The following is an 11,052-nucleotide window of genomic DNA, read 5'->3' as shown; positions in this document are numbered from 1 at the left end:
TCCCCCTCTCAGGCCCTCCACCGCCCAGCCATCAGCCCTCCTCTTCAGCTCCTCCACGGCCAGATCAGCCCTCCTCTTCAGCTCCTCCACGGCCAGACATACTACCGGCACATGCTACTGCTGTGATTGAGCCGGTTATTGAGGGTGCTGCTATAGAGCATCTAGACCAGTTGGAGATCTTGGAGCCTTTTGATGAGCATGATGTTGGTCGTGGTCGCGGACGTGGTAGGCGACGTGGTCGAGGAGGTCGAGGGAGGAGAACATGATATTATATTTATATATTATTGTATAACTTGCATTTATTTTGTATATTCTGTTTTGATTATTTGGTATTGATTATATTATTGAGATTCTATTGGTTGTGATGTTGTAATGTGTATTAATTTTGTGATGTTGTGATGTGTATTATTTTTGTGATGTTGTGATGTGTATTGATAGGTATCTGTATCGTATTCTTGTAATGAATCTTGTAATTCATTTTTCTTCAACATGTATCTGTATCGTATTCTTGTATTGAATATTGTAATTCATTTTTTTGCGGCAAACTACTGGCTGGGCTGGTAGTTGTATTGGACACGGTGAATGGATCACCGTGTCCAATACAAATCTCTCGACACGGTGATCCATTCACCGTGTCCAATACAAATGTACTCGCCAGCCCCGAAAATGGTTAAGTCCGTGTCCGAATACAAGTAGCCAGGCCGTGTTTGGCCAAAAATGGAAGTGAAGGACACGGTGATTGGTTCACCGTGTCTAAACACGGTGAACGAATCACCGTGTCTAATGCAATACTACCAACCCGCGTGGGGTGAGACCAGTATGAACACGGTGATTCGTTCACCGTGTTTAGACACGGTGAACCAATCACCGTGTTCAACTTGCGTACCTGGCCCTGGCCCTGCCCGCGTGGCGCTGACGTGGCGCTCGCGTGGCAGAGCCAGGGCCATTTTTGCAAATAAATTTTACACGGGGCTAGTTTTGTAAATAAAATTTGTCAGGGGCTATTTGCAAAAAAAAGCCCTTTTTCTAAAAAAAACAGAAAACCGGTGTTTTTGAGCAAATAAAAATAATAATGCAGATGATAAAAAAATAAAATAAAAAATAGCGTAGAGCAGCGCGATGCATCCACCGCCGAGTCTCCTCCGCCCACTCCAACCGCCTCTTATCCGTCCCCGAATCCCCACTCTCGCTCGCTCTCCCCGCACCACCACCAACAACAACCGCCGCCTCCTCGTCCTCCGCCCGGCGCGATGCGCGAGCTCCGGCGAGGGGGGAGATGCGAAGGAGGGGGTGGGGGAGGGGGCGGAGGAGGCGGTGGCGGGGATGGTGGAGGAGCTGCTGCGGAGGGAGGAGAACCGGGCGCTGCTCCAAGGGCTGGAGGCGGCGTCGCGGCGGGTGGAGCGGGCGCGGGAGGCCCTCGCCGACGTCGAGCGCCAGGAGTGCGAGGCCCGCCGCGCCAAGGACCTCGTGCGCCGTCTCGAGCGACGCCGCGACGAGGTCGGTCGGCTCCTCCCTCCCTTCCTCGCCCGCTTTCTGTTTGATCATTTGCCTCGTTTCTTTTTTTTCTTTTTTTTTTCTTTTTTATTTGGGTTAACTTCAATTTTCTACCTACCGGTTTAGCTTATCTTTTACTTTACCGCCTTGAAGTTTAAAAAGTTGCTCTTAGGTATTCCTTCGTTTAGCTCATTTTCACTTCACCGTTGCTTGGTTTAAAAAATTACGCTTAATTGCTATTGTGTGGTTATGAAAAATGTAAATTGTGTGGTTATGAAAAATTTTTACATTACTAATATATTTTGGATAAAAATAGAGGTAAAACTATAGGATAGATAAGTAAAGCTTTTTAAAACACGGCAAACCAAAATCTATCACGCCCCGATTCTATAGTGGAAGCTCATGGAAACAACAACAGATCTCCGTGGAAGCGTCCAAAAGAAGAGAAAGAACAGTCGAAGCGAATAACTTAATAATCCACAACCAAACAATGTCACAAATCACAACTAAACAACGCCACAAGCCACGATTAACAAATCCAGGGATACTAAAATAAGATAAAGACATGTCTCGGAGCACCATATACAAGCTGAATTACTGTGCATCACTATACAAAATCACATAAACCTCAAATCTCAAAAGTAAAAGGCTTTGGCCCTCGCCAGTCCAAAAATATAGTACATGACTTTGGAGATATCAAATTTTCTTTTTTTAATTTATTTTGAGTTGAGTGCAATAAGCTCATGGAGTTGGCTAGTTCGTAGTTGGTTTGGGCTTTAGTTAGCCCATTTGTATATTGGGCCAAGTGGGTTGTTATGAGAGGAATTCTTATTGAGTATAGTATGGAGTTCTAAAAAATGGTTCTAGGGTTCTCATTGTTTGTATAGAGAAGAGAAGTGTGGAGGGTTGGAGAAGGAGTTTTCTTGTTATTCTTGCTTGATTCAAGGCCTTTAAGGTTGATTGTAGACATTCTGAAGCGGGATTTGCGCACTTCAAAGGAAGTGTAGGAAGAAGGATTTTTCCATTTGAATGGTTATATGCTTATTGTAATACAGTAATCTACTCAATTTGATAGTGGGTTTGATCTTCTCTTTGCCTTTAGATGTAGCCCGGTTTGGGTGAACCACAGAAATCTCCTTGTATTGTGGTTGTTCGTAGGTCTTTCTCTTTCTACCTCATTTTACTCCAATTTTTTGCATATCTTGCTTGTGGGTGATTTGGATTCAACACATTTGTTTATTAGTATGGTTAGTATTTTGATAGTGCGGGTTCCGTTATTGTCATGCTACAATTGGTATCAGAGCTTCAAGGTTGAGTGCAAGGTGTTCGATAAATTGCCTCAGTGGCTGCAAATCGATTGAAAGCGGACAAATTTGAGGGAAAAAGAAACTTTGAATTTTGGAAGTTAAAGGTTTGTTATTTATTAGTACAAGGTCAATACAAGACTCTACTTTTGAAAGATAAGATATTGGAGTGGATGATTGATGATGAATGGGAGGAGATGGACTTGAAAGCTTCAGCTACTATCCGTATGTGCTTGGCGGATAAAGTTCTTTTCAACATAGTTGGAGAGAAGATGACACCTGGATTAAGGGCAGGGTTAGATAGCTTGTACCAAAACAAATCAATTACCAATCAGATTTTCTTAAAGGGAAGGCTGTACTCTTTGGGAATGAAAGAAGGTAGCAAGGACTTCAATTGCATTCCATAAATTGTTTGAGCTTGAGGGCAATAGAGAAAAGATGAAGGATGAAGATAAGTCCATTATTTTATTATGCACATTGTCGAATTTCTATGGGACTTTGATTACAAGTTTAAGTTGCCCAAAGGAAGATTCTCATCTTGGACACTTTGTGGAGTTCGGAGGGTAGAATGAAAGCACTTGTAGTATGACGTTGATATAAAGAACGTGAAAATATGTCAAGAAATTTTTTCGGAAGTCAAAGAATATATCAAAGCCTAGAAATTAGAACGATAAAGGATTTTGTTGGTTTTATGGCAAATCTGAGCGTACAAAGTAGGAATATCTAAAAAAAAGAGCTCAAATACCGAAATGGATAATGGTGAATCAAGTATTGGTAAGCAAAACTCCGAATCAGACAATGAAGCACATCAAGTTAAAGTGACAACGTCGGGTGTTATTGATGATGAGGTTTTGATGGCGGGTTCTAGTTTGATTTTTCATAAAAATTGGATTCTTGCTAGTGGCGCTAGTTATCATATGTGTGCACATCATTCATGGTTTAATACTTACGAGGAATGTTATGGTGGTGCTATTTCGATGGGAAACAACTCAACAAGTCGAACGGTGGGAGTTGGTTCGGTGCGCTTGCGAATGTTTGATGGAATTGTCTGGGTGCTTGCAAATATACAATATATTTCGGATTTGACAAAAGGTTTGATTTCTCTTTCCGAATAGACAACGAATGCTACAAATTTATGGGGCAAGGTTGAGTGTTATGAAAGTCTCCAAAGGTGCATTGGTTATCATGAAAGGCATTCAAAGTATGTAAGATTTAATTAGCTCCCGAGTTTGCATTTTCAGCTTAAGGAACTAGTAAATGATGTCGATTCAAGTAGGCATTAGAGAGGCTTTCAGTTCTTGTCTAGCTTGGTTTCTAAAACAGCTTCACTACTTTGAAAAGCAACAAATGTGCATTGGATAAAAGAATCTAGAGCTATTATTGGGATGAGAAATTGAAAGCCTGCAAAAGCAGAAGTTTTATTTTGAAATTTCTGCTTCTACTGTAACAAATATAGGAGGGTGTTTTGATTTAAATCCTACCTAATTCTTGTTCAAACAACTCTGCTTAAATAGCTATTTTGCAGAAGGCCTAGCTACTACAAACAGACATTCTAGCTTCCCGAAATCATCTGTTTCAGTAACTACTGATTGTCCGAGGCTGAGAAACACTTTAAATGTGCTCTTAGATCTAGTTTTGAAATTCATTCTCTAAAGCAGCACCTTCGATGCGTTAGAGCTCCCAATAAATCTAGAAGTGCTTTAACACTTCTCTCCTTGGATGTGATAAAATGGAGGAAACCTCCACCAGGGAAGTATCAGGCGATATGCTGCTTTCTCCGCCATTTTATAGCATTTTGTAGCATCAGTCATCAGAAGAGTAGGGCTTCGAAGCACCTTTTTTTTTGTATTTTATTTTGAGTTCTAAAGCATTAAAGCCGTTGCATTAGGAGCACGCATTCACAAACTAGGCCTTAGCGTGTGTTAGAGCATGCGTGGTATACAGTTTACCTCTTCAAAATGTGATCATCTGTTATGAAGATTTTAGTAGCATGATTGTGACACACTGTATCTTCTTTACTCAAGATTGCAGAATCACAAAGGGAACTGCTGGAAGCACGAGCAATGGTTGACGAAGCTCAACGCTCTCTATGGTCCAACATAGAAGATAGCAGCTCGGGAGATGTGTTACGTGAAGATATTGACAAAAATAGAGAGAGAATAGAATCCTTAAAAGCAGCAGCAATTTCTTCTGTAGTTGGAACGCTTGCCAGTTTACCAATATCCTTTTATCAAGCCAACAGCTTCTCCCAACTGATTGTTCACTTGTCAGTCGTTTTCATTAGTTGTGCTTTGTTTGGAGTTACATTCAGGTATACAATCAGAAGAGATATCGATAACATTCAGCTCAAAACTGGGACATCTGCAGCTTTTGGCTTAGTCAAAGGTATCTAGCAAATGGTGGTTCTACCAATCTCATAAGATTACTTGTTCATAATTTTGTGTTTAGTAAAATTTAAAGATATCTCCTAGTGGTTTAGCTTCATTCCACTTAATATCCCATTGTTCGGTTCGTAGCAGTTTTCTACTGTGAGGTCATAGTTCTGGTTAGTAATACGTACCGGTTAAATTATGTTGCATTAGTGCATTTAACAATCGATTTTAAGTGCCCAACGTGCCATACCATGTCATTAAGATATTGGCACAATACAATTCCCGTGTTTATACTATGACTCAAAACACACTTTTATTTGAAGTTAGAAAGTAGTTTACCTTAATAAAATGCAAACTATTTAACACAAATACTCAGCACGACTTTGTGTCACGGCACTTAAATCCTAGGTGTGGCTCGTTAAAAACTTTAGACGATCCATTGACTGGAAAAGGAGATGCAATCAGGGTTCTTGATTTCCTCCCGCGAAGAGAAAATCTAGTGCCCCAGTCCCTTGGTCGGCTTCGTTTTTGACAAGCTTTGTGTTGTCACTTCATCCATTTGACTGGTAACTGGAGTGAACAACGGTCGATCAGAACAGTAATCTCTGGAGAATACACCAAACCATAGAGTAGTAAAGTGGAATTAGCTAGGCTAAACAATAGAAGGGGTTATATAAATATTTTCCTTTTCTCGTTCTTTGACATGAAAATTCCTGCGTGAAGGGGTTACAACTGAAATCTGCTGCTTTCAATTGCAGGTCTTGCTGCCGTGGAGGCAGCGAAACCTTCGGAGCTAAACATTGATAGCTTCATTTCACTCTCTGTTGACGGAGCAGTGTATCTTGCTGAAAACATCTTTGTATTTCTCTCTGCTGCTATTGCACTGGACTTTTGCTTTAAGTTTAGCCTTTTGAGTCCATTCCCCATGAGAAAATAAGCTTCAACCAATCACCATCCGGCCGCTGCTGCAGATTATTTAGCTTGAAGCTTTTGCTTCTGAGTTACTTACTGACCTTTTATTGTATGATCAGACCTTGTAAAATCCATTTTTTAACTATACACTTTTGAAGAACATAATGTTTTAAGCCTTTTGTCACGGTACATAAGGTGTTTATCTTTGCTGGGAATGCATTTTCAGAGTAAATTGATATTTGTCTGTTTTAATCTTTTCGGAGGAAGATGGATTACTCTTTGTTGTTTCTGAATCTGTTATCAAAATGTGAATCAGAATTATTTTATCTTAACTCATTCTCATCATTGTGTTCAACGAAATTGGGTACTGATTCAGAAACAAAGCATCACCATCTGTTAAAACATTTTATTATTAAAATGAAAAATTATATATATTTTTCGGTTGTACTCCACTAAATGTCATGGGGTTGTTTGGAAAAGAAAAATGTTGCACAATTTGGGAGTATATTGCGCCGTTTCATCTTACTAATTATATTTTATTTATTTTATTTTGTCTTAAATGGGAATTTTCGCCTTTCAAGAAAGGTATATAAAATTATGATATTGCAGTTTCACTTCCAAAAAATTTGATATTTTATTTGTGTACAATGCAATTTAAGTTATAAAAAAGAAAGATCTAAATGGCGCAACGTTTAAATAAATGGTACAACATATGTACTGTTTATACATATATTGTATAATTTCTGTAATATATAATAATATATTACACTACTTGTATGTGATATATCATATTATTCGTAAATTTAGAGTATAAATTATGCAGTATTGTATAAATTGTGCAAATATTGTATTATTTTATACAAATATTATACTATTTACACAAATGTTACATTATTTTGAAAATAAATATTACATAATTTAAAAGGATATCGCACTATTTAAGAGATATTTCAAATTTATTTGTTTCTTATTATTTGAATTTTTTTATACGTTAAATAAGAATCTCTTTTCTCAAGAAAAATGTTATGTGCACTAATAAATTGTCACTTGTACTTTTCAAAATATTTGATTTGTATATTTTTTATACATTTTAAAAGAATGGTAGTTTGATTATTTTTTCAAAAAAAGGAATTGAATCTGTAAAATTCAAAAAAGTAGGCTATATTTGTAAAAGTTGAAAATTGATAAATTTTTTATGCAAAAGGGCTAAAAATAACTCAAATAAAAGAAAATCCAGAGTCTAGAACTGTCAATTAAAAAATAAAATTATTCAGGGGCTTATTTCAAAGATGCCTAGTGGTATAAAGGATTTCCAAAAATTGTTAGATTTGGAGGAATCTTATTATTATTAGGAACAAGATTTCAGAGATATTGCAAGGATCTTATCTGCTAGCAACAATAACTTTTGGGTTCAAATCACTGGTCCAAAATACTTAAGCCTATTTGTTATTACTAGCGTGTGAGGTCTGATGGGGCGTTACAAACTCCCTCCATTTAGATTAGAATACATGAAGCCTCACACACTAATAATAATAATCGAGCTAAAGAATTTTGGGCTAGTGGTTTGAACCCAACGAGTTATTATTGCTAGCGGGTAGAATCATTACATATTTTAATCAAAAGTATTTTCTTATGCGATGTAAAATTATTGTGGCGTTTTGTTTTGTTTTCTTTTTATTGAGTACGATAACGTGGTGGTCATGATTAACATGCAAATCATCCTTTAAGAATCAAACATAAGAAAAGACAAGCGGTGGAGAACAAGCCCTTCATTATAAAGTTTGTCGGCAACACCTGCGACCTTACAAATTTGTTTGCTGGCAACACTTGCGACCTTACAGAATTGAGGAGTTTAGATCTATCTTCCATTTTATATTATCTTAGAATATTGATTTAAAAGTTGGTACAGAAATAGTTGCAGCTGGGCCTCTAGGTTTCTATACATGGGCCATAAAGAATTATTGGATGTTTTTTTATAGAGTAAACTTCAACTTACTTTTTCAGTAATTCTGTGCATTTTTTACTTAGTCATCCTATGGTACAAAAAATTATACTTAATTATTCTGTAGTTTAGCATATGTTTATTTTATCACTCTGTAGTTCAAAATATTACACATAATTATTTTGTAATTTTATTTTTGTTTCATTGCAAGTACCTACCGTTAAGAGGAATATTGTTTTGTGGGTTTCAAAATATTTTACTTTACTGTTCTATTTGGTAAAATTTTTTTAGCAGACAGAATAAAACTACGGAAAAATTAAAAGTAACTTATTGAACCACAGATGACGAAATAAAAATAAGCTAAATCACATAAGGGTAAATTGAAATTCACCTTTTTCTTTTTATTTCTTTGCTTATTTTATGCCTTAGGTGTAAATTGGACTCGAAACTTATATATGATTTGGGACTGGTTGTGCCTACCAAACAGTCTTAGAGTTGGTTATGAATCAGGTTAAAATGTGTGGACACCCTCTAAATTTCAATCCATTTTGAATTTAACTCCTGAAGTATTTTATTTATTTGATTTACATTTTCTCTGCTTACTTACTGTTTGATTTCACTTTTTTTGTTGGTAATTTTAGAAATTATGATAGAATCAAAACAAACACCGATAAAGAATACATCTGATCAAGAATTGCTTTAGTAAAAAATATATCACTTGAAACCTTCGTGTACATTTGACGTTACATGGTCAGTAAGTAGAAGATATGTTAATTAATTAAAAAAAAATCAGGAGGTCAGTTTTATAAAGGCTTGAAATTTAGGAGTTTTAACCTATGAATTGTGTGTGTATGCAAGGATTTAAGTGTCGTGGCACGAAATTGTGCCAGAAATTTGTCGAAACGATGCGTGTTAGGTCATGCCAATACGTGCCGGTCATAAAAAATCTTATGTATACCGACACATAATAGTATCGAATATATTTATTTCTTTAGCAACAAAATATTCTAACATTTTATTATATATTTTTATCAAATCTTTTGAATTTTATCAAGAAAATTAATATTAATTTAAAGAATAGAGGGTTTTGAGCTGTATGCTATCGGCACGGGGTCTGTATCGTACCGATATCTTGTTGGCACGATACGACACGGTGAATACAGCCTGTACCGATGGGTACATTCTTGTGTGTATGTGTATGCAACGACCTGACCCGCTAGCAACAATAACTCGTTGGACCCAAACCACCGGTCCAAAATGCTTAAGTCCAGTTATTATTATTAGCATGTAGGCCTCATATAAACTGATCGGAATCAGTATCGCGTTACAAACTCCCTCTGTTTAGACCCTGATGTGGGATTATTGGGGGCGTTACAAACTCCCCCTATTTAGACCCTGACGTCCTCGTCGGATTCAAATCAGATCACAGACAGATTATTGGGGAAGTTACAAAACTCCCCTATTGGGGGAGTTACAAAACTCCCCCTGTCTAGACCCGACGAGGAGTTTAGACTCTGACGTCCTCGTCGGGTTCAAACCAGATCACAGACAGACAGATCAGGACCAGAATTATCAGGCGATGTGAGATTCTAGAGGTGGCTCCTACGGGTTCAAGAGGTGACTCCCACTAAACCCGTTGTCCCGGACAAGTTCTAATAATAATGCAAATAATATATACATAATAGCTATATAGCGCTGTATCATTTTTTTTTATGAGATTTTAATTTTTAGACGTTGATTTTGAATTTCTTTAATCACTAATTAGATATTTCAAATATACTAGATCAAATCTAACAAAACTGATCGTTGATTCAAAAATTTTATCATTGAAAATAGCTTAAGAGAGCACAAAAAGTCCTACCACATATATTTGTAACGTCCCCAATAATCCCATATCGGATGGAATACTGATTCCGATCAGTTTATATGAGGCCTACACGTTAGTAATAATAATTGAGCTTAAGCATTTTGGTCCGGTGGTTTGGGCGCAATGAATTATTGTTGCACTTCCTAGGCTTTTATACATGCCTGCTTGTCCTATACACAAATATCTTATGTCGTCATCACCATCGCTATTTCTGAGAAGCATATCAAATCAACGGGCCATGCTGTGTAGCCTGATGTTAAACTGCAATAATCTGTGCGTTTTCTTTCGCATGATCTTTTACCACATTAAATAAAAAGTTTGGATTTGATTGATCTTATTTGGTGCATACAATTAAGAGTTAAGAATGATCAGCAGCATGTATCATCTTATTGTCGGTTGCAATATACTCCTCACTATGTACTGTTTTATTAGTATTATCGAAAGAAGTGCATTTTTTTTTTTGCAACATAATTAAAAGTGTTACATTTCAGTTCTTGTTTTAAGGTTAAGAATCTCATTTTTATCGTCNTCTCTACCAAAAAAAAAAAAAAAAAAAAAAAAAATTATTTTTTCCTTCGATAATGCTACGTTTACTACTATATTTTACATCAGTTTACGAATCGCATGCTAAGATGGAGGATTTTAATTTGGTACGCATGAGGAGGATGGAGAATTTATGGGTAGAATGGCAATTATATGACAAACATCAACGAAAAGTAACAAGAATTTGTCACATTAGTGTAAGTGAACTATTGTGAATTTTTATTAGATATGTCTCGAATTCTGAAATCGCAAGATTTTTTGATTTTATTCTGTTTTGATTATCCTATTAAATTAAATTTAGATTATATCTAATTTTATTGAAATTATTTTTAATATTAGTAGATTATGTCTAATACTATTGAGATTATTCTTAATCTTAGTAGATTTATATTTCTAATTGTATTAAAATTTAGCCATTACCATAAATATACATTTTATTCCCTAACCATTAAATTTAGCCATTATATTTCTAATTGTATTAAAATCGTTTGGTTCGGGTATAAGCAAGAACTAGCAATTACAGGGATATGTATAAGTATGGGGATAAGAAAAATAGCGTTTGGATGAAAATTGGATTGTTCCCGGGGGTAAAAGAAATAACATTTGAATAGATAATAT

General features: G+C 36.4%; 1 protein-coding gene across 1 annotated transcript; it reads left to right on the top strand.

The window, feature by feature from the left end:
* Positions 1,080-6,336, top strand: LOC109728868. Its single transcript, XM_020259403.1, has 3 exons — positions 1,080-1,497; positions 4,823-5,183; positions 5,929-6,336. The coding sequence occupies exons 1-3, from the start codon at positions 1,120-1,122 to the stop codon at positions 6,105-6,107; spliced, it is 918 nt and encodes a 305-aa protein (XP_020114992.1). The 5' UTR covers positions 1,080-1,119; the 3' UTR covers positions 6,108-6,336.

Source organism: Ananas comosus, linkage group 24 (genome assembly GCF_001540865.1).
Source record: "Ananas comosus cultivar F153 linkage group 24, ASM154086v1, whole genome shotgun sequence".
Lineage (NCBI taxonomy): Eukaryota > Viridiplantae > Streptophyta > Magnoliopsida > Poales > Bromeliaceae > Ananas > Ananas comosus.
The sequence above is the reverse complement of the archived record's forward strand: the minus strand, read 5'-3'. Positions and strand labels throughout refer to the sequence as shown.

What these genes read in the sequence shown, in the direction of transcription:
- LOC109728868 (XM_020259403.1), top strand. Translation starts at nt 1,120, where the DNA reads ATGCATCCACCGCCGAGTCTCCTCCGCCCACTCCAACCGCCTCTTATC. An exon ending in TCGAGCGACGCCGCGACGAG is followed by an intron (nt 1,498 to 4,822) that starts GTCGGTCGGCTC and finishes TCTTTACTCAAG; the next exon opens with ATTGCAGAATCACAAAGGGA. An exon ending in AGCTTTTGGCTTAGTCAAAG is followed by an intron (nt 5,184 to 5,928) that starts GTATCTAGCAAA and finishes TTTCAATTGCAG; the next exon opens with GTCTTGCTGCCGTGGAGGCA.